This window comes from Camelina sativa, chromosome 8 (assembly GCF_000633955.1).
Source record: "Camelina sativa cultivar DH55 chromosome 8, Cs, whole genome shotgun sequence".
NCBI lineage: Eukaryota > Viridiplantae > Streptophyta > Magnoliopsida > Brassicales > Brassicaceae > Camelina > Camelina sativa.
Window position 1 is genome coordinate 24,179,753 of NC_025692.1, and position 23,234 is coordinate 24,202,986.

At 38.5% G+C, this 23,234-nt stretch overlaps 4 protein-coding genes and 1 pseudogene across 4 annotated transcripts; 2 read left to right on the forward strand and 3 right to left on the reverse strand.

The window, feature by feature from the left end:
* LOC104708304 (flavonoid 3'-monooxygenase) lies at positions 1,730-3,951 on the reverse strand. Its single transcript, XM_010424850.2, has 4 exons — positions 3,472-3,951; positions 2,764-3,204; positions 2,499-2,669; positions 1,730-2,416 (listed from the first exon to the last, which is right to left on the reverse strand). Exons 1-4 carry the CDS (start codon positions 3,907-3,909, stop codon positions 1,937-1,939), a joined length of 1,530 nt encoding a protein of 509 aa, XP_010423152.1. The 5' UTR covers positions 3,910-3,951; the 3' UTR covers positions 1,730-1,936.
* Positions 7,050-11,985, forward strand: LOC104708305. Its single transcript, XM_010424851.2, has 8 exons — positions 7,050-7,249; positions 7,791-7,853; positions 7,964-8,178; positions 8,268-10,749; positions 10,829-10,877; positions 10,956-11,197; positions 11,289-11,393; positions 11,490-11,985. The coding sequence occupies exons 3-8, from the start codon at positions 7,995-7,997 to the stop codon at positions 11,698-11,700; spliced, it is 3,273 nt and encodes a 1,090-aa protein (XP_010423153.1). The 5' UTR covers positions 7,050-7,249; positions 7,791-7,853; positions 7,964-7,994; the 3' UTR covers positions 11,701-11,985.
* Positions 12,435-13,723, reverse strand: LOC104708306 (protein Asterix). Its single transcript, XM_010424852.2, has 3 exons — positions 13,499-13,723; positions 12,937-13,037; positions 12,435-12,738 (listed from the first exon to the last, which is right to left on the reverse strand). The coding sequence occupies exons 1-3, from the start codon at positions 13,655-13,657 to the stop codon at positions 12,675-12,677; spliced, it is 324 nt and encodes a 107-aa protein (XP_010423154.1). The 5' UTR covers positions 13,658-13,723; the 3' UTR covers positions 12,435-12,674.
* LOC104708307 lies at positions 13,828-15,695 on the forward strand (annotated as a pseudogene).
* Positions 16,309-22,739, reverse strand: LOC104708309. The gene is made up of 10 exons (XM_010424854.2): positions 22,476-22,739; positions 21,857-21,939; positions 21,534-21,756; positions 19,347-21,427; positions 19,125-19,261; positions 17,319-18,839; positions 17,173-17,221; positions 16,857-17,098; positions 16,661-16,765; positions 16,309-16,564 (listed from the first exon to the last, which is right to left on the reverse strand). Exons 3-10 carry the CDS (start codon positions 21,721-21,723, stop codon positions 16,354-16,356), a joined length of 4,536 nt encoding a protein of 1,511 aa, XP_010423156.1. The 5' UTR covers positions 21,724-21,756; positions 21,857-21,939; positions 22,476-22,739; the 3' UTR covers positions 16,309-16,353.

A 23,234-nucleotide genomic window follows, 5' to 3' on the forward strand; every position in this document is an offset into this window, starting at 1 on the left:
ATACTCCCAAGGATGAAAACAAAAAATAAAATAAAAAAATGACAAAAAAGTGGAGAAAAGAGGCACTAGTCTCTCTGCCCAGATTCTTATAGACACTGAATTTACCACATGTTTTCATATGATTGGTTGTATAAATTAAAAAATAATAAAATAATTTAATTCAATTAAAATATTATGGGAAAACGTCCTATTTCCCCCTCGGAACTATCATATCGTATTAAATCCACACCGAACTTTGACCTTGTTCTATAGCTCCTTCGAGCTTAAGTCGTCCACCTATTTCTACCCGAATTCGTAATTCTATTGCTATTTCTCCAATTTTTTTGGTTTAAACGGTTTACTAACAAACCGACACAAATCTGGTATGTAACCAATTTTTCAAACCAGACAACATTAAAAATTTGACCCGACCCGTAAACAATATGTCTAACATATTTTTCTTCACCCGGTTTTTGAAACTAAAAAAAAATTACTATTTTGTGAATTTTGATTTCAAAATTACAAAAGTACATTGGAAAATCATTGCAATTAACCAAAAATCATTTCAATTGAGATTTGATAATCTGTCGATAAGGATGAACCAATCTAGTGTCGTCGATGTTACCCACGTCTTTCGTTTTCAGATTTTTTTTTTCTGGGCAAATTTTAAGATTTTTGTTCATCGGTCAATTTTCATAGCAATTTGAATCATCTCTTTGATTCCTTGATTCCATTCTACGCCGTGAATCACTTCCATGACCATTCCTTATCCATCCATTACACACCTAAAGAAATCAAGACTCATGATTTTGACCTAATTCCATAAAACAATCGAAACTACATTAAAAAAAAACCCAGACCTGGTCATCATTATTATCATCGTCATTGTCGTGAAGACAAGAAGAGTGAAGACCACACAAAGACTCTTTGATCTTCTCCGCTTCACCACCACTAGAAGACGACAGAGGAGATTAAGCCACATCGATATCATCATCTCCTCTCACCACAGACGAGCCACAACATGATTTGCTCCGCCCAGATCCCATCTTCTTCTCAAAACAGCAAACTTTATGCTAAAATCACATCATTGCCAATTTGCCACAAGACCCAAAAGTTTTTCCCCAGTCTTCTTCTATCTAATAACCCACATAATCGAAATCCTCAATTCAAAATCCAAAGGATTAGTCTACCTTGGCTGACGAGAGATTAATGAGTTTTATGCAAAGGTTTCTCAATTGTTTTTAAGCTTTATTTTTTTGTGGTTAAATTTTCAGCTTTCTTCATCCGGTTTGATGGGTTTAATTTTAAAATCGGGTTGAAATAAGATTTAATCCGGTTAATAGGATTTATTAGTTAGTTAAGCAAATATTAAACCAATTATAAACCGTATAAACCAAATTTATGGAGAATTAGATGAGAAGTTTTAATCCGAAGAGAAAATAGCAATAGAACTATGGATTCGGGTAGAAATAGGTGGACGACTTAAGTTCGAAGGAGCTATAGAACGAGGTCAAAGTTCGGTGTGGATCTAATACGATATGATAGTTCCGAGGGAGAAATAGGACGTTTTCCCAAATATTATTAATTATTTTTCTTGACACCCTAAATGATGGTATGTGCAATAATAAGTATGCTCTAATTGAACGGACGGGAGGAGCTTATATCAACTCGACTTAAAATTTTATGATTTAGGCTTATACAAAGCCCAACGAATTTGTAAATTTTTGCTGCTGACGTGGATGCTCTAAGATGATAGAAAACTCTGCTATTATATATATATGATTACAGGTTACTGTGTGGATTACTTCCCAAAGGCCAAAACAAACATTATAGGTTACACACAGTATTTGATTACTTCATTTGGCGTTACACTTTCTTACTCCGGATCAAATTACGCCATTTAAATCTTTTAACTTTGCGCAAGCCCTATGTCTTGTCCGAGAAGCAAACTTAGATTTTAACCCGATCCTAGTCCATAAACATTCGGAGCCAACCTTGGCTTAGGATGCACCACCAAAGGAACAGCTCGTTGCAGAGTAAGTCCATACTTCTCTTCCATATTCAGCTTCTCCGGCGTAACTCCTCCAGCCAACTCCCATTCAAATCCGTGAACCAATGTCGCCGTTAATATCTGAATCGTGCGTAACCCTAAACTCAAACCAGCGCAAATTCTTCTCCCGGCTCCGAACGGTATAAGCTCGAAATCGCTTCCTCTAACATCAACACCAGCTTTTTCACCACCGGGTAAAAATCTCTCGGGTTTGAACGATAACGGGTCGGACCATTGATCAGGGTCACGGGCTATGGCCCATATGTTGGTTAACAGAGTCGATCCTTTCGGGATATGGTAACCGTTGATCTCACAGCTCTCTGATGCGATGTGTGGTAACGAGAGTGGTGTCGGTGGGTGAAGCCTAAAATTCTCTTTGATAATTGCCTGTTTTAAACCAAAACCGGATAAAATATTGCTCGTAAAACCAAAAAATAAGTCCAAATTACCGGTTAGAGTGAACCGTTACCTGAAGGTAGGGTAGCTGAGAAATGTCTGACTCGTTGACGAGCCTATCACGGCCCACTACGGAATCGAGTTCTTGTTGGGCTTTGTTCATTATATCCGGGTGACGGATAAGTTCAGCTATAGCCCAGTCAACCGTACTTGCTGACGTGTCAGTTCCAGCTGTGAACATGTTCTGTAATAATAAATACCAAAAGAAAAAAAAAAATCATTACTTTTTTTACTTATAAATATCTTAAGAAATTGGTAATTAATATACGATTACGAACCAATAGCAATGCTTTAATCTCAGTATCCGTTAAGCTTCCACCAGCACCGTCAAAATCAGTTCCTTTAAGCGAGATTAAAGTGCTAAGCATAGAAGTATGCTTTTGATCTTGACCGTTCATCTCGTGCTCTTTCAGAATCGACGATAGAAAAGCGTCGAATCTCTTGTGTAATCGTTTCATTTTACCAGCGACGCCTTGTAAATCTAACCAGTCGAGTGACGGCACGAAATCTCCGATGTTCAACACTCCGGCCAGAGCCATCATCTCCGTCACCATTGATCGAAACTCTTCGGCTTTGTGATCGGCGTCGGCGCCGAACAGTCGCCGTCCGATCATCTCTCGTCCAAGTGCGTTGACAACACACATGTTCACCAACTGGCCTAAATTCACGGCTTTCGTGCCTACTTGCGCTAGCTCCCGCGTTAGTGTTGCAACCTCTTCCTGCACAGTTCAGATTTACTCTGTTTTGTGATGTTTTTCTTTTCTTTTAATCGTAGTTAGATCTTTCCAACATAACCATCTCAGAACCTAAATAATCTAACTAGGAACTATAAACCAATGGATTCACTAATCTCGATTTGTTTTGAATTTCGGATTACTGAAATCGATCCGAAACATTAAACATAGAAAATCAAAAACATAGAAACGACATGATCACAAAATTAATAGGTGGTTAGAAAATGAGAATAACGTTAATAATGGTTTTACCTGTCGAACATGTTTGAAGTCGTCGAGAGCTTTAGCCGAAAAAAGATGAACAGAACTAATTTTTCTCAACATACGCCATCGTTGTCCGTAAGGCGCAAAGACAAGATCTTGGTAGTTGTAGGCCATGTGTTTGGCTCCTGAGTTAGGTGGCCGGCTAGCGAAGTTGGCATCGTGGATTTTCAAGAACTGCTCGGCCACGGATTTAGAGGCGGCGACCACGACGTCCACGAAACCTAATCGGAGGTGGAGTATCGGACCGTAAGTGGTTACCATGGCGGTTAGAGTTCGATGGGGCTTGGGGCCCATGTGAGGGAGGTTTCCGATGATAGGCCATGGATTTGGGCCTGGTGGGAGGCGGGGGTTGCGGCGGCGAGAGAAGAGGAAGAGGAGGCAGAAGAGGACAGTGGCAAGGACTACCGTCAGGAAGAGAGTCGTCATAGTGTGTTGGCTTTGAATGGTAAGTGAAAAATGAGGATTAACAAAGAAAGCTTTATATAGAGGGATGTTTTTTCTTTAAATCAAATCCATGCCTGTTTTTGAAATTAGTAAAATGATTTTTAAAGCTACAAATGTCTTTATGTTAAACATGTTTTTTTTATAACAAATGTCTCTATGTTAAAATCATTCATAAATCATTTACTTTTTAAATGTGTCTTTTTACTATTTTAATGAACAAAAATTTACATGATTAATTCAAAATAATTTTTGGGTTTTAAAGTTGATAAATAATAAATGAAAATACTATTTCACTAATAATAAAGAAAAATATTTACATTTATAAATATATTCATATGATATATTTGTTTTTAATGTTTATTTATAATATGTATTTATATAAATAATTGTGCTAGTTATTAATAAAATAATATCAAATCTGTACTGCAAATAGTTTTTTTTTTATCAATGAAACAGTTATTTTTTATTTTTTTAAAAATAATATACATTCTTAATATCATTGTAACCCTAGTAAATTATTTTTATATTCTTAACTGATTTGTTTTCATTTATGGGGATTAGATAAAAATTGATTTGTTTAATACAGTATTATATTAAAATTTTGTACTAATACTTTTTTTTTCCAGTGTGTTGGTTCATAGGACAAGTGAACAATCCGGCATCCAAAGCTACAATTCATTAAATTTGGCACCTTGACGTTTTTTGCATGTAGTCCGAGCTTACACGTGACGTGACAAAATCCTGTAGTTAATATTAAAAAAAATACCATCTATGTATACGTTTTTTACATTTTGATATGAATGTGGTGGGTATGTATGTACTGTGAAGATCCCTAAAATGCGAAGCTCCTAACCACAATGCTATAACCAAATTAGAGATTTAAACTCCTTAACAATTTAAACAAACAAAAAAGTGATATACATATTATTATGTTGCGTACTTTAGAAACTCAGTTATTTCAGTACGTACTAGCCGATTATTCGGAAACTCGGGATATTTTCTTTCATTCAACGGTGGTAGCTAGGATATTTGTGAATGGTAGGTAAGATATGCGGTTTAGAATGTTGGATGACATGAGATGTTATGGTCGATAGAAGACAAATTTTTTGTAAGTTACACTTCTTTCATAATTCTTTCTTTATTATATGATATGTTTATTTTAGTGTCTTTAATTATACATCACATATATATAGTGGCTAAATGTGGTAAATGTTAATTTATCTTTTATAGAGTAAATTACCAGGGCCACGTACGTTTTAATTTGGTTAATACAAGGCCACGTTTGTGGATTATAGTCAGGATTTGATATCCTGATAAGTGATAACTAATCTAATGTACTCATTTATGTTTTTAACGAAAAGTGTGACAAAAATTACTCAAAGACTCTCGGTGAGTTTGAAATTTGAGTATAATTAAGATGGTTAGGTGGCACGAGTGATGGACAGTTTGACACAAGTCACCACTAGAGAGGAACATATTTTTATGGACGAAGAAATGTCACTATTACTTTGAAGTTTAAAGAACTTTCAGAAACTATATGACATCAACGTCATATTCTTGTATTACCTTTTATGCATTTAATTTGATTTTTTATTTATCAAAAAAAAAAAAGGTCACTATTGTAAATAAAAAAAACTGTGGTGGGATCAAGTAAGTAACACGTCCGAGGAAAACAAGCAAAATGCCATATTTAATTTGTATGAGGGATCATAGGCATGGACAATAATTTTTTTAGTTCGGTGTGGTACAAGTTTTCGACTTTTAGTTTTTGTGCTAAAAGGATTCAGTCAGAACCACCAGAATAAATATGGTATGATGTGTACATTTCAAATTAAGTATACCTAGATGGAGTATGTGTGTGTGTGTTTCTTCAGAAAAAGTCCTACATGAATGAACCTTACATATATACCGTAAAAGGATCATACTACCATTGGTTACTGTATCCATCCAATGCCATACTATCTAATCTAATGAAATTACAACGGACTTATGTGGGAACGCATCAATACGGTGCCGTTTTCAAGTCTTCGGTGGGATTTAAATGGTACACCACCAAACTAGTCTAATCTTCTGTGTTTGAAAGAGAGTTTCTAGTTTACATACGACCCATCTGGGAAAACGACAAAAATTAACCCAAAAAATTTATAAAACGCTTTTTCACACATAAATTTTAGTACTCTACATAAACCAATCTAAACCATCCAAAAATTAAAATTTTAAATCTGAACTATATAAAATTGGCTAATTTTAACATCTATTTAAACGGTCTATTTTTTTTTTGGGTGGGTACGAGTTACTTGGTTGGAAACCTAAGAACAGTGAAAGCCTCCATTGTTAAAAAAAACCCGAAAATTGTCTACTTTAACTATATATGCATCAACAAAATTATTGTAAATTAAAGTTAAATCCATTTGTATACTTTAGTAAAGAAATATTGCTCAGTAAAGTAACCCCACAAGGTTATATCATCTATGGTTTTCCAGTAAACCAAACATAGCAGCAATATGTGGGAATTTTTTTTACACAACTAAGACCTCTCTCTCAAGTCACTGAGTACTTTGTCGGATCAGTCATGCTTTAAACTTAACTACAAGCTGAAGAAGCTCCTCAGCCATCTCTGTGATCAACTGATCATATCAACGTTGAACATAAAAAGTTCTAGTTTGAGTAGTATTTGCTTGTTTCTTTAGCAACCAGGGCTTTTTCGAGAAGAAACATGGTTTTTAAACTTCTCAAAGAAGAAGAGGTGAGAGTTTTCTTTTCTCCTTCGAATTCGATAAATGATTTGAAGTTTCCTTATTTGGAGATAAAAAATTTAAACATTAGTACTTTTCTATCACTCGGGAAAAGTCTCACTAATAAAACGTTAGACCTCTGGATATGTAACTAAACTAAGTAACTTAATAATGCATTAACGTTGACAGGGAAAAAAAAAAGAAAAGAAGTTAATCCATAGTTATCTAAAAAAGGATAATACATTTCTTTAGACAAAAAAAAAATGATTGATGAACGATTGCGATTTAAGTACGTAGAAACACTCCCAATACGATGTCGTGTTGACATGTAGTTGTGTTATAATGGTATATCTTCTGTCCGTAACAGAGAGTTTCAATACCCCCGAAGCATCTGCTTTGGACCCGAGGCTCCCAAACCCGAACCTCTGTTTTGCTCATTGAGCCCTTTCCATCACTTTATCTCTCTCTCTCTCTCTCTCTGGTTTCGTTAATTCTTGGATTCAGAAAACCCTAAGTTATTCTTAGAAACTGTGGTCGGAGAAGTCACCTTCCCGTTGTTGTTTTACGGCTAAACTTGACGCAAGTGTGTAAGTTCACATATCTCTCTCTATATATATATATTTTGGTCCCATTGTTTGGAAACCCTATTCTTTTTATTCAATTCCCAATTGATGGAGCGTGTCGGTAGGATTAAACTCTGCAAGGTCCTCGTTTGAGGTTGAATTCTCGGTTTTGGTAAATGTTTATGTTAATTAGAGCGTCGATTTGGGGTGAGATTGTGTTGCAGCAATTTTGATCTTCGCGAGATTTCCAATAAATTCTGTAAATTTTGCTTTATTTTTCGAGCTGCCAAAGAAGGTTTAAAGCGGTGTAATTGGAAAAAATTTCAGCTGTTTTTTTGTTTTTGTGTAAGGATCTTGTTGACATCTACTGCAATTGAGCTCTTGAGTAGTTTACTGGATTTGGTGCCTATTGAGCTGAGCGTGTTATAGTTTCTGAAGCTGATTGGAGCTTAGACTTTGGCTTAGTGTTCTTTGCCCACTTATTCTCCTGTTTGCAGGAAACTAGCATTTGTTTTAGCTTGTGAACCAATACTATCTTTTTTTGTTTGTTTTGTTTATTTAACAGGAAAATCTTGAGTAATCGGAGCTTATTAGTTGGAGGTAGCTCATGAATTCTCGGGGAATAAAGGTGTTTAAACTTTCTCTTTTTTTTTTTTTTTTTTAACATTTGAAATTGAGATCAAAGTAGACACACTCTTGATTTTTTTTTTTTTTTTCCTGTTTCTTTTCGAGGTCCAGATCTTTAAAATAATCTATCGGAGCTGAATCTATGCCTGGAAACGAATTTGGAGAGAGGATCCACAATTTCTTTGGACAGGAGGGCTTATCCCAAGACCAGCCTCAGGTTGCTGATGGAAGCTGGTCCGGATTTAATAATGGTCTAGTCAGCAATCAGAGGCAGATAGATCAATCCCTTATTGCCAATCTCAAGAGTTATAGCACACAACAATCTGGTAATGGATTTTGTCTCCTTGTGACGGGGAATTCCACAATCTCAAGAGTTATAGCTTATAAACGTAGCTTTTTTTTTTGCATATTCCAGTTGATCCTGAGAGAGGGCAACCTTCAAATTCACAGCATGGTTTGTATTTCAATCAGCAGCCTACGAGGTCTGAGTATTCCAGAAGTGTATTGCAAGAACACCAGCAACCCTCAAATGGTTACATGCATGGGAACCTTGTGTTGCAGGCATCGCCAAATGAGGCAAATTTTTCGGGAGTGGATGTAGAATCTAGTAGGGATAAGTTATCAGGGAGAGTATTCACTCCAGACATTCATAAAATTCCTATGAGGTTTGATATGGGAGAATCTCCGGTTAACTATGATTTTCTTGGTGGTCAAGAACAATCAAACACTCAGCTCCCTGCCATGCTCCAGCCTTTTCCAAGGCAGCAGATGACGTTCAATGATATGCAACTACTAAAGCAGCAAGTTATGTTTAAGCAAATGCATGAATATCAAATGCAACAACAACTTCAAAAGCACCAGCTAGAGGCCAGGCAGCTCAATTCTTTGAATTCAAATGCAGTCAATGGAAGTCGCTCAAGTGATAACCAGTCCCATCCTTTTATTGGTGGTGTCCCTCTTCAGGATGCGTCTAATAATTGGTTGCAGCCAGATCTTATGACAGGAAATACAAACTGGATGCATCGCGGTATCTCGCCAGTTGTTCAAGGTTCATCCAATGGGCTTATGATTACCCCTGAGCACGGGCAGCCAAACTTAATGGTACAACAGTTTGAACCTTCCTTGTACGGTATGCCTGTTGGTGGGACAAATGCACCTCAAAATGCCTTTTCTTCAGTTCAGATGAACAAGTTAGCTGCACAGCATGGTTCTGCAAACATGAATTCCTCTCTCACTAATCAGCCAATGTCATTTCTGAATCAAGGTGACGTACAGGCCAATCATCTGGTCCCTGGATCCACATACCAGGAGAATCTGTTCTCCCATATATCAGTTCCAGGTTCAAATAATAGGCCTAATTTTGAAAGTTTCCAGAACATGTCAGGGCAGGATAAATTTGGTCAGATGGAGGGTTCTGGTCTATCAGAAAATTCATTTGTGAAAGTATCTGAAAATATCAATACATTGCAGAAGTCGTCGACATTAGATCCAACAGAGGAAAAGATTTTGTTTGGTTCGGATGACAATTTGTGGGAGGCATTTGGAAACAGCACTGATATGAGCTTGACAGGAAATCTTATCTCCAGTAGTTCTGACATTTTTGATCCATGCTCCTCTTTGCAAAGTGGGAGTTGGAGTGCTCTTATGCAATCTGCTGTAGCAGAAACATCCAGCAATGATGCAGGCGTACATGAATGGGGTAGTAAACAGCAATCTGTGTGGGCTAACAGCAATACTACCCCACATGCAGATACTCATATTGGTAATCGAGCCCAAGATTCTGGTGTCAAGGCTTCAAATGCACTCAGTGATAGAGTCCACAGTAATTCAACTGGATCAACTGTTCAACATTTGGAAGACAAGGGAAATATAGTTTCAGATGATGGCCTGTTGGAGAAGCCAATGACTCAACACAGTCAAATGGCTGGAAATATGTTTCATTCTTTAAGTTCAGGCATTAATGTGCAGAATAATTTGTCTTCTAGTGGAAAGAATGAGGACATTGATGACAGACCTGGTAACTGGAACGCTGCTTCTAATCCAAGCTCAGCTGCTCTGGTGGAACAGAAGAATCATTTTACACAAATGCAAAGGGAAAACTATGGTGCAGGAAATGATTCTAGTGCTTTGAGGGACGTCCAGGGAAATATCCAACAGCATCCCTGTAATAACTCTGTAGAAAAAGCTATTCATCAACTGAAATCTGGAGACAGCAGTCAGATTCTTGAGTCATATGCGAGTAATAATGCTGGTAAAGTCATGGCTGAATCAAATGAAATGGGGAACTCTGGAAAAGAAAACTCAAGTGACAGTTTTCGGTCGAAGTTCTCACCAGAGTCTCTTACTCAAGCAAATGCCCATAATTTGCATGTGTTGCCTGGCGGGAGAGAAACACAATCACCTTCAAGATCTGTTGGTTTAGTTATGGATGGATTGAATCACAATGAATCAGCGAACTACATGCTTCATTTTGGCCAAACTGTCTCTCAGAGTTTCTCCAACAAGAATCCTGCAGCCTCGGCTGGAGCAGATCATCAACAAATCAGTCCTCAAATAGCTCCATCGAGGTATAGTCAATATGAGGCTTTCAAGAAAGGACAGGTGCAACATGTCAATGATACAGGGAGATTCACACTATTGAAGAATTCGGTTGATGGTTTACATTCTGCTCAACCGTTCAAGCAACTAGATACTACGGATCCTGGTTACGTTGTTCATATGCAGCAAATGTCCTCCACACCAGGAGCAGAGACTTTCTTATCTACCTCATTGCCTAATGGTGCTACTGACCAACTTCTGAAGGATGATAAACCAAGGAAGCGCAAAGCGGCCACATCAGGACTTCTATCGTGGAATAAAGAAATTATGCATGGTCCCCAGAGGCTTAAGACTCTCGGGTGTGTGGCTTATGAGCACTAGTATTTATTAAAAATTTCATATCCATTACCGTATCTAACTTTCTATTTTCTTTTACAGTGAGGCCGAGGTTGATTGGGCAAGAGCAACCAATCGATTTACTGAAAAAGTGAGTTTCCTCATTACATATGTTTCTGGCGGTCTCTTTTTGTACAATGTTGTTGAATACGTTGATGGCTTCTCACAGGTGGAATTTGTGACTTTACTTGAGGATGGCCCACCAATTAGATCAAAAAGAAGGCTTATATACACAACACAGCTCATGCAGCAACTGTTTCGCCCCTTTCCTGATAGGGTGATATCTTTAGTTGCTAGCTCAAATTATGAGTTTGTTGCATATACTGCTGCTAGAGTTGCACTGGGAGATGCATGTAGTTCAACTTCTACCGACAGGAGTGGGGGCTTTTCGCCCCCGAACAATTCAAACCCGTAAGGCTATTTTCTGTTTATCCCTGAAATATTGGAGAATGTCTACACTTCGAGGTTTTTTATTGCCTTGAACCGATTCACTCTTGTGTAGGTTGTCTGAGAGAACAAAAACTGAAAAAATCAGTGACCAGTACATCTCCAAAGCAGCTGAAGATTTCATTAGTAGAACACGGAAACTCGAGACTGACTTTGCAGGGTAAAAACCGTAGCTATCTCTTGTAATTAATTCCAGTTTTAAATGGGTACTCATTTGGGCTGGCTTGGTCTCATGAGCATCTGGTTCTTTCTGCAGACTAGAAAATGGAACTACATTAACAGACTTGAGGATCGAAGTCCAGGATCTAGAGCGGTTTGCAGTGATCAACCGCTTTGCAAGTTTCCACCAATCATCCCCATCTATGGACCGGACCGTGAGTCCAGTTAGGTTAAACCCACAAAGATATGTTACCATAGCTCCAATGCCTCAGCACATTCCAGACAGGGTACAATGTCTCTCTTTCTAACTATTAATAGATCCATATAATTCACCTTTTGGCCAGTCCTCCCCAAAATGTTTCATTTTATGGGTGGGGACGAGTTAGTTGGTCGGACTCCTGAGAACAGTGAAGGCCTTCATCATCGGGAGGCCGGAGATTTCGTAGTAGAATGTAGCATTACTGTATGCATCATCATGAATATTGTAACTTGTAAGTCATCAGTTTGTATACTTAGTAAAGAAAGATTGCCCATAACAGAAACCCCACGAGGTAACACCGCCAGTGCTATAATTTTGTTTTCACACAGCTTAGATTCTAAAGATCTCTCTCTTCTCTCAAGTCAGTACTGTTTATAGTTTATATAATCAGTCATTAAAACTTAACCAGAAGCTCAACTTAGTAACAGCTTTCGAGCTTCTGCTCCACTTTTGGAGTGTTAATATTTACCTCTGGAAGCTAAGTCAACATCGTCAGTTAGCAATGGCAGGATGTGATTATAAATTCGAGAAGGAATTTAATATGACAAGGCACTTGTTTTGAATGAATTACATACCAATATACCATAAGAGATTGAGACTAAGAAGCTAATGAAACCAAACACAGTGAGACGTTTGCTTGGTCTGCAAAGTGGCTATTTGATGGAAGTCGGCGTTGTAATAATAATAACTGATGTCTGTTGTAAGAATTTCAACATCTATAGGTTGAACAAATTCCGGCTTTGTCTTTCGTCTGATCTATCAATTATGATCCAAAATCAGGGAGATCAAAAGAGAAAAAGTTGGATTTTCACATTCTTTGCAACTGGATCTAGAATCTTTAAACCCCACAAATGAAGATCAGGGTTCTAGTTTTGCTACTTCAACGATTAGAGTGTCGAACACAAAAATAAAACAACACTAGCTCCATTGCGCAAACTCTGGTGCGGAAACAAGAACCAAACAAGGTCGATAAAAGACGTCATCAAAAAGCAGAGTACTTGGTTACCCTCTTAGGCTTCATGGTTATTTCTTTGTGGCGGGTCTATTAGGCCCTAAGTAGTTAGTGACCAATCCCATTATAGCAAACCTGTTTCAATACATGAAAAAAACCCGAGTTCAGTATATCAACAATTACGATTATTAACAAACGAGAGATTACTCATCAATTCATTCTTGGAATTTTATCAGAAAGTGGTATTTGCAATGATGATTCACATAATATTCCAATGCATTTATTAGGCTCTCTAACTTAATGAAAAGAAAAGAGTGATGAGATGGAACATACATCATAGCCATGGAGATCTGCTTCAAATCATTCTCCAAGTTCCTCATGTTGGCCAGAGATTGTGCACAGAATATAATTGCAAGCCACGAGCAAATCTTGTACTGCAGACACATATGAATCAAAAATGAGGATGGACCAACAATTCCCAATTCTTCTCACATCCATCTACTGGATAGACTCAAAAAAACCAAATGTTCAACGTAAAGAGAGAAATCCACATTTGATCTCTATTCCATGTGACTGACTCGATCTCTGCCACGAGCTCAGATTTAAACAAGCTCGAATTCATCTCTAGTCTATAAAATCTATAATATGATACACAATTGGGAAACTAAGCTAAATCAATTCAAACAAATCAAACATTCAAGATTTTACTAGCGAAGATCCAAATGTTAAAAAATCAGGAAAACTGAATCGAACGAGCTACAGATTTGCTGTTGATGAATCGGAGAGCTAACCAATCCAATCCAAAAACGATCTAACTCAGTAAATCTGTCTAAGCATGATGAACAACCGGAGTAAACGATTCTACGATCAGAAGAAGAGTTGATGAAAAGGTTACCCTGAACATAACGCCGGAGACGCCGAGGATAACGGCGATGAATCCGGAGTAGTCAACGGGAAGATCCTCCGGCGCAACAGGCCGTGGAGTGTAAGGTTTCGCCGCCAAAGGCTGCCGTGGATCATTCGCCGACGAAGCGTTCCCATGACTGTGAGACATCTTCTCTCTCTCTCTAAAGCTCCTATGGTATAAATCTGATCTACTGTAATTTTCTCTCAGAGATTGATTCTAAACAATTAAAATAGAGAAAATTTAATTACGATTATGAGAGTTAAACAAATCACAGTTTAATAAAATTAGAGAAATTACAATTGTAACCTTTTGTATATTTCGTCATAAGCCCTAAGTGAAAAGAAACTACAGCCGGCGTCTTTACGCCGTTCATCTTCCGGCGACGTTATCCCTTAAAGCTTATACAATGAGTATATCTCAGTTTCCTCCGCCTGTTTCTCCATCTCCGGCGTATTCTTCGCGATCGCTGGCTTCTTCATCTCCGGCTAGTTATCATCATCGATGAGGCTATGGAGACCAGCTGCTCAGCGTAATCTTAGGAACCAGTGGTCAAAACTTTCGAACTGTCGCCAACAGTGGATCGCCGCTAGCTCTGCCGGAAGATCTCACGCTACTTCGCTCGTCAATTCGTATTTGTCCCAAAAGTATGGATTTTTTCCTAATTTTATTTATTTTCAAATTACTCAGTTAAAGCCATAGTGATGTTAATCAAAGATTGATTCCTAGTTGCTACATTTGTGTATCCATGGAACTAAAATAGGTATATGCCAATGATGGAGCTTGGTGTGTTGAGTGACATGCTTGATATCAAGAAGAAAGCTTTGAAGAAGCTGTTTATGCAACAGGTGAATATTGATTTCAGTTCAGAATTCTTTTGTTAACCAATCTCTCTCTGTGTGTGTGTGTGTGTGTGTTTTTTTAATTCAGGTATTGTTCTTTCTATGTTCAGAGTTCCTATCGAACCAAGCTTTTATCGTCCTACAAGGAAATGGTGAGTGTGGCAACATGATTCTACATCTACAAACTAATGGTGAATTTTGGAACCTATAAACCAATCTGTAGAAATAATACAGGTAGCTGTTGTTGTTGAGATGGTGGATGCAAGCAGATCTCTGAGATGTTATACAAAGCTGAGTAACGGGTCACTTGTACAGTTCTCTGCCTCTAAGGAAGACTCGAATGATGCTGGAGATTGTGGTGGTGTCCCTGTGTTTAATTTTTTGAATGTCTCTGCATTTGGTACGATCCAGAACACGAAAGTTGTTTATTTTTCTCCTTTTATGTTGTCATCTCTAAAGTTTGGTACTTGCGATGTTCATATGATCGCAGAGAAGATGGCTGAGGAGCTTGTGGAGATGTTCAAACGTGAAGTAATGGTAAAGGTATACTTTCTTCGTAAATCTCTCTGTATATATCTTAGGCTCTTGATTAGCTTCTGATGTTTTTTCTGCATATTAACAGAGATTGCTTATAATGGAACTGATCTCTTTAAGCTCTGAGGTTCCTCAACCTGGCAACAACTGTTGGTCAGATGAGCTTTACCATGGGGAAGTTGGTCATCTCACCAAATGTTCTTTATATTCCATGGAAGTATCTGAGCCAGTTCTTCCCATAGTGAAAGAAAATAATATCGGTATTCCCTCTGTATCAGATACCAACCAGCCAACCGCAGAAATTTTGCAGGTGCGTAAGATTTGATTCGACACAAGAAAATGCTTCTGCTAACATTATATCCTAAAACTTTGAATACCTCTTCTCGCTCTACAGATTTACTTGACAACTTGGCTTGCAGATGTAAACATTGAGACTCATAGGTAAAATATTAACATCTTCACCATTGTCATTCCGTAGTTCTACTCTTCTGGGCAGAGAGTGATTTCTGATGAACTATTGTTGCGTATTTGTTACAGGGTGGATGAGATATTTGCTTTGGTAGGGGAAGAAATTAGAGTTGCCTTCTAAACCTCAAAATCTGTTCCTAACTTCAGCTTCTGGTTAAGTTTCACTAGACTTTAAAGCATGACTGATTCGATATAGTACTCAGTGACGTGAGAGAGAGGTCTTAGAATCTTAGCTGTGTATCAACAGTATTGCCACTTATTGCTATGTTATGTTTACTGGAAACCGTAGGTGTAATTTACCTAGTGGGGTACTTTACTGAGCAATTAAATATTTTTTTACTTCAGTATACAAATGGATTTAACTTACACTATTTGTGATTATCAGTGTTCAAGAAAGCGTTAGGCGGTATCTGGGCGGTGACCCAACGCCTAGCGCCTAGAACGCTTAGTCGGGGCCTAAACGGTTTTTAGGCGGTTTAGGCGTTTACAACATAAAACATTATATATATATAATTATATTAAAATATATGTTATAAAAATAAAAATTTATAAATTATAAACAACGGTAAGAAAAATACATTTATTTAAGTTATATTAACAACATATAAATGTTTATAATTACGTATATAGATATAAAATATAATAATTTAATTACATGTAATTTAAAAATCAAAAATAAATATTAAAATAAAATGTATGTAATTTTAAGCGGGTTAGGCGGTCATTTAGGCGTCTGCTGAGTGCCTAACACCTAGACGGCGCCTACGCGGCCGCCTAGACCGCTTTCTTGAACATTGGTGATTATGCATACAGTAACGCTACACATTTAGTAGAAAATCTCCGGTTTTTTTAAACAATGGAGGCCTTAACTGTTCTCAGGATTCCGACCAACTAACTCGTACCCACCCCGAAAAAAATAGAAAGATTTTGGAACGAGAGATATATGAAAGCAATGAATAGGGAAGATTGGCCAAAAAGTGAACTATATGGATTCATCAGTCGTTAGAGCGAGAGACACTGTACCCTGTCTGGAATATTCTGAGGCATAGGAGCTATGGTAACATATCTTTGAGGGTTTAACCTAAGTGAATTCACGGTCCGGTCCATAGATGAGGCTGGTGGGTGGAACTTCGCAAAACGATTGATCACTGCAAACTTCTCTAGATCCTGGACTTCAACTCTCAAGTCTGGAATTGTAGTTCCATTTTCTAGCCTGCAAGTAGAATCAAATGTTTATGAGATCAAGCCACCCAAATTGAGTACTCAGTTCAAACTGGAATCAATTACAAGAGAGATCTATGGTTTTTACCCTGCAAACTCAGTCTCTAATTTCCGAGTTCTACTAATGAAATCTTCAGCTGCTTTGGAGATGTAATGGTCACTAATTTTTTCAGTTTCCGTCCTCTCAGACAACCTATATAAGAGTGGATTAGGTTCATGTCAATACACAACCCGAGCTTTGGAAAATCTCCAGCATTTAAAGGATAAAAAGAAAATATCCTTACAGGTTTGAATCGTTCGGAGGTGAAAAGCACTCACTCCTGTTGGTACCACTGGAGCTACATGCATCTCCCAGTGCAGCTCTTGCAGCATTATATGCAACAAACTCATAATTCGAGTTAGCAACCAAAGAAATCACCCTAGCCGGAGGCGGGCTAAATAGTTGTTGCATGAGTTGTGTTGAATATATAAGCCTTCTCTTTGATCTGATTGGTGGGCCATCCTCAAGTAAAGTCTCAAAATCCACCTGTGAGAAACAAAAGCCACTATTCAGCAACTTGTATAAAGAGCAGCGAAAAAACATGTAATGAGGAAACTTACCTTTTCAGCCAATCGATTAGTTGTTCTGGCCCAGTTAGTCTCGTTCTTACTGTAAAGAATATATATATATAGAGTTAAATACGGTAATGGGGTAATAGATATGAAAAAAATATTTAAAAAAAAATCAGTGCTCATAAGCCACTCACCAGAGCGTCTTAAGCCTCTGGGGATCCTGCATGACTTCTTTATTCCAGGATAATAATTCTGATGTTGCGGTTTTACGCTTTTTTGGTATATCAACGTTTAGAAACTTGTCAGTAGGATCATGAAGCAATGATTCAGATGAGGGAGTCTCCACTCCTGGTGCAGAGCCTGACATTTGGTGCATATTAAATTGCATTGATAATTGAATAGAATGTGTACCATCAACCGAACTCCCAACATTAGACGGTTGTTCTCCTATCTTCAAGGGAGTTGCTCTCCCTGTATCATTCAAGGGTTGCACCAGTCCATTCTTGAAAGTACCATATTGATTATACCAGGATGGAGCCATCTGAGGACTGATTTGTTGATAATCTGCTCCAGCCGAGGCTGGATAATTCTTAGTGGTAAAACTCTGAGAAACAGTTTGGCCAAAATGAGGTATCTGGTTCGTTTTGTGATTATATCCATCTCTAACTAAACCATCAGACCTTAAAGGTGATTGTTGTTCCCCAAAAGCTACCTTTTGCGTATCACTAGCACTATTGCCAACTCTCTCCACATTCATCTTGGGTGAATCGCCCTCCCCACTTCCAGCCATTTGTTCATCGTGAGGTAAACTTTCCTTTGGAAGGTTGTTTGAAGGAAGAGAGCGGTCAAAGGATTGATGATTGCTCTGCACCATACTGGAGAACATCGGACCAACATCAGATGTTTGTTTTGCACCTGTATCTTTACTCTGTAACTCATGCATATTCACCATGTCCCTCCCACTTAATGAAACGTTTCCTCCAGTTTGGGAGGACAATTGATTTGCGTTCACCTGCCTTGAGAAGCTAACTGCTATGTTGTTGCTAGGCAATGGATGCGGCCGTAAAACATCTGACTGAGGCTTAAATGGCTGGTTCCAAAACCGATGTTGCGGAGCTGAAATACCGGCTGGTGAGTCAGACATAATACCAGAAGATAAACTTTGCTGAGGCGAACTGGATGCAACCAGAGGCTGAGAAGCAGACAGCATAGGAAATCCTTCGGCTATATCTCCTTTTGTGTTGTGGGTTGTACGATTTATCACGGAAGGTGTTTGTGCACGTTGATCAAAGTCACTACGTTCATCTCTTTCTTTCACTTGAGGGGTAGACAACTCAGACGATGAATTGAGTGGATAATTAGCAGCTGACTGTCGAGTAGGAACAGGCATCTGTTGATTTTGGTGATATCCTCTGGAGTAAGGGAAACCAGAGGTCATGTTGGATCCTCCTAGGATTCCAGGAAATGGTCTTTGATGAGTGAATTGCTGAGGAAAAGATTGATTAGACGCCCACGGAGCAAACCTTGATTGACTTGTTCCTCCTTTTTCAGGTGCCAGCTGTAGATTAAACCCCTGAGAAGCAGATGGCTGATTATGCTGGAACTGACCACCATAGTCTGCAGAAGGTGTCGCTTCTGAAACACCAGGAACATTTGTTTCTGATGAATTCTCTGGTGACTGGTCCACCTTGTGAAGAAGCTCAAGCATAGTCTGCCTGCACAGAAAAAAAAATAATTAAGAATGGCGATTGCAAAGCACACCCAATCAGGGAATAAGAGCTACTTGATGACCACAGTCAGAGATCACATCTCGATGACAAGTGACGAGAATATGAGAGTTTAAGGAGACATAGTTAGGTAACTCTGTCAGTTACTTGACAAACTATCTATAAAAAATGGTCATACTAGCTGTATAACTTCAAAAACGCGTTTAAAGAGAGAATACATTAAGCAAACATAATTTTTAGAAAACAAACTTTTATAACCTAAAGAACGAGTACCTTGACGAAGTACTCTTCACTTGATTATACCTATCAACACTTCTGTCAGCTGAAGCAGATGTACTAGGCGAATTATCTGATCCCATGCCATTAAAAGTCTCATTTGTACAATTCAACTCGTTTTGCGAAACATGTCCCTACCATAAAGAAGCCAAAAGAATGTTCAGAAGGATTCAGATTTCTACAACATCGGATAGTTAAAACCAACTGATAAAAATTTACCCTGTCAGTTCGCATGTTCATAGCCGGCTGACCAAGAGGCTTTGACTGCCCAAAATACCCTTGGTTTCCTAAAGAAACCTGCTCCAATGTGGGTGACAAATGAGAAATTTTATCATCACGAGACTCATTAGTGACATCAATATTACCCATGGGATGATACTGAAATTTGCGACTTATTGACGGCCTACTACCAACATGACCAGATTGTGTGTCTCTTCCACCAGGCACCATAGAAAAATCACGGGCATTTACCATTTCATTGGATCCAGTATTATTACTCGCATATGACTCAAGAATCTGACTGCCGTCTCTAGATTTCAGTTGAGAGATATTTCCCTGAACATCCCTCAAAGCACTAGAATTGTTTCCTGTACCAGCAATGCCAAGTCCATAGTTTTCCCTTTGCATTTGTGGATTATGTGTGGAGTGATTCTTATGTTCAACATGAGCAGCTACATTTTGATTAGACGCAGCCTTCCAGATACCAAATCTATCTTCCATGCCCTCGTTCTTTTGAATAGAATGCGAATTATTCTGTTCATCAATACCAGAACTTGAAGTATGAAATATATTTCCAGCCATTTGACTAAGTTGACCCATTGGCTTCTCTAGTAGGCCATGATCTGAAACTTTATTTCCCTTCGCCGGCAAATGTTGAACAGCTGCCCGAGTGGAATCACTGTGGAGTCTCTCACTTAGTGCGTTTGAAGCCTTTACACCCAAATCCTGGGCTCTACTACCAGTATGAGAATTCGTATGTGGGCCAGTATTGCTGTTAGTCCATCCATGTACTCCTGCGTCATCGCTGGATGTTTCTGCAACAGCAGATTGCATAAGAGCACTCCAACTCCCACTCTGCAAAGAGGGGCATGCATCAAAAAGGTCAGAACTACTGGACATAAGATTTCCTGTCAAGCTCATATCAGTGCTGTTTCCAAATGCCTCCCACAAATTACTATCCGAACCAAACAAAATCTTTTCTTCCGTTGGATCTAATGTTGACGACTTCTGCAATGCATTTATATTTTCAGGCACTTTCATAAATGATTTTTCTAATTGACCAGAACCCTCCATCTGACCAAATTTCTCCTGCACTGAAATATTCCTCTCGCGGGAATCATCTTGCTGGAAATTTTCAAAATTGGACCTGATATTTGTATCTGGAACTGATGTATGGGAGAATAACACTTTCTCCTGGTATGTCGATCTAGGAAGCATATGACTGTCCTGTCCATCACCTTGATTCAGAAATGAAGTTGGCTGATTTGTGAGAGAACTCCTGTTTGCAGAACCATGCTGCGCAGCTAACTTGTTCATCTGAACAGAAGAAAAGGCATTTTGAGGTGCATTTGTCCCACTAACGGGCATACCGTACAAGGAGGGTTCGAATTGTTGCGCCAGTAAGTTTGCCTGACCGTGCTCAGGGGTAATCATGAGCCCACTGGATGAACCTTGAACAGATGGTGAGATGCCGCGATGCATCCAGTTTGTATTTCCTGTCATAAGATCAGGCTGCCAACCATTACTTGATGCATCCTGAAGAGGAATGCCATTAATCAATGGATGAGACTGATTATCACTTGAGCGACTTCTGTTGACTGCATTTAAATTCAAAGAATTGAGCTGTCCGGCTTCTAGCTGCTGCTTTTGAAGATGTTGTTGAATTTGATAGTCATGCATTTGCCTAACCATAACTTGCTGCTTTAGTAGTTGCATATCATTGAATGTCATCTGCGGCCTTGGCATAGGCTGGAGCATGCCAGGGAGCTGTGTGTTTATTTGCTGTTGACCACCAAAGAAATCATAATTAACCGGAGATTCTCCCATCTCAAACCTCATAGGAGTTTTACGAAGTTCTGGAGTAAATCCCCTCGCTGGTAACCTATCCCTACTAGATTCTACATCCATTCCCAAAAAATTTGCCCCATTCGGCATTGTCTGCAACCCAAGGTTCCCATGCATGTAACCATTTGTGAGTTGTTGGTGGTCTTGCAAAAAACTTCTCGAGATCTCGGGCCTTATAGGTTGCTGAGTAAAATTCAAACCATGCTGTGAATTTGATTGACTTCTCTGAGGATCAACTGGAGTAAGAAAGAAAGCGACGTTTAAAAGCTAACAACATATGTGGCTATGAATGAGTAAAAGTTGTGGAATTCATTGCTTGTCACAAGGAGACAAAATACATACCAGATTGGTGTGTGTTATAGCTCTTCAGATTGGCAATAAGGGATGGGTCTATCTGCCTCTGGTTGCTGACTAGACCATTACTAAAACCGGACCAGTTTGCGTCAACAACCTGAGGCTGGCGCTGGTCTTGGGATAGGCCTTCCTGTCCAAAGAAATTGTGGATCTTCTCCCCAAATTCGTTTCCAGGCATAGATTCAGCTCCTATAAATACTTTTTTATATATCTGGACTTGGAAAAGAAAACAGAAATGAGTTCATCAATATTGTGCCTCCTTTGATCTAAAGTTCGAATATGTGAAAAACAGAATTTAACAAATTCAACACCTTTTTCCCCGAGAACTCATATGCTACCTCCAACTGACATGCTCTGACTCATAGATTTTCGTGTTTAACAAACAAAACAGACACTGCAAAAAATTAAAGTTGAAATCAAAATGTGAAACAATAACATTATCGTTCAGAAGAAAGCTAAAACAAATGTTATTTTCCGCAAATAGGAATCAAAACCACATCAAATGAAAACCATCGGGCAGATTAATAACGGAACCCACAGACCAGCAAAGCTCGAGAACCGATGCAACAACCCTCAAGAACTGTTTCTTTAGATATATATAAAACCGTACACTGACGTCTAAGGTGCCAAAGCCTAAGCTCCAATCAGCTTCTAAAACTATAACACACTCAATACAGAGAAATCCAGTAAACTACTCAAAGAGCTCGATTGCAGCTCAAAATTTCCAATTTCACCGCTACAAAACCTCTATGGCAGCTGAAAAAAAAAACAAAGCTAATCTAGCAAATTTACAGAATTTTAATGGAAATCTCGCGAATCCCACTCGAGATCAAAATTGCCGCAAACCAATCTCACACCCCGCCCCAATAATTGGGGGAAAAAAAACAAAATTAGGGTTTCAACACTGAGAAAAGAGAGATGTGAACTTACACCACTTGTGTCAACAAATGGGAACCTTAAAAAAAAAAAGGAAAGCTTCCTTTTTTGTTTTCCTCCTTCAGAATCTGTAGGGATAAGTTTTAGGGTTTTCGAATTCAAGAATTAACGAAACCAGGGGAAGAGAGAGAGAGAGAGAGAGATAAAGTGATCGAGAGAGAGAGAGAAGAGAGAGCAGTGCGAAACAAATTTCAACGGCGAGCGCAGGAGGAAGAGCAAAACTGAGGTTCGGGTCCGTAGGCTCGGGTCCAAAGCAGAGATGGCTCGTTGATTTTGAAACTCTCTTTCCAAGGGGGAGGGTTCTCCTCTCTCATTCATAGACCAGACAGAGTTGTTGTTCTATAGTGTGGGCCAACCTAAAACATCAAACGACACCGTATCTATGCGTTTCCACATGATTAAATTGTTACCTTGTTTTACTAAAAGCTTTGGATTGCTGTGTCGGAAAAAAAAAAAAAAGTACTACGCGAAGGCTTAGTTTAATTGGGATTATTAACACTTTACACTTATCATATTATCATATTATCATAAATCTCCATGGCTTCAAAGTTATATACTATATCTAAAACCATGGAATCAGGAACAATTGGAGTGTGAAAAAAAATAGTAGATAAGTTCTCTAATTTCTACTTTTCAGGTTCTTTTAGATTCATTTTACGTGATAGCAAGCTTTATAAAATTAGATAGAGAGCCAACATTATTAATTTATTCCAGTACAAAGGGGCCTTGATGAAGTTTAAAGTGGCTGGAAGG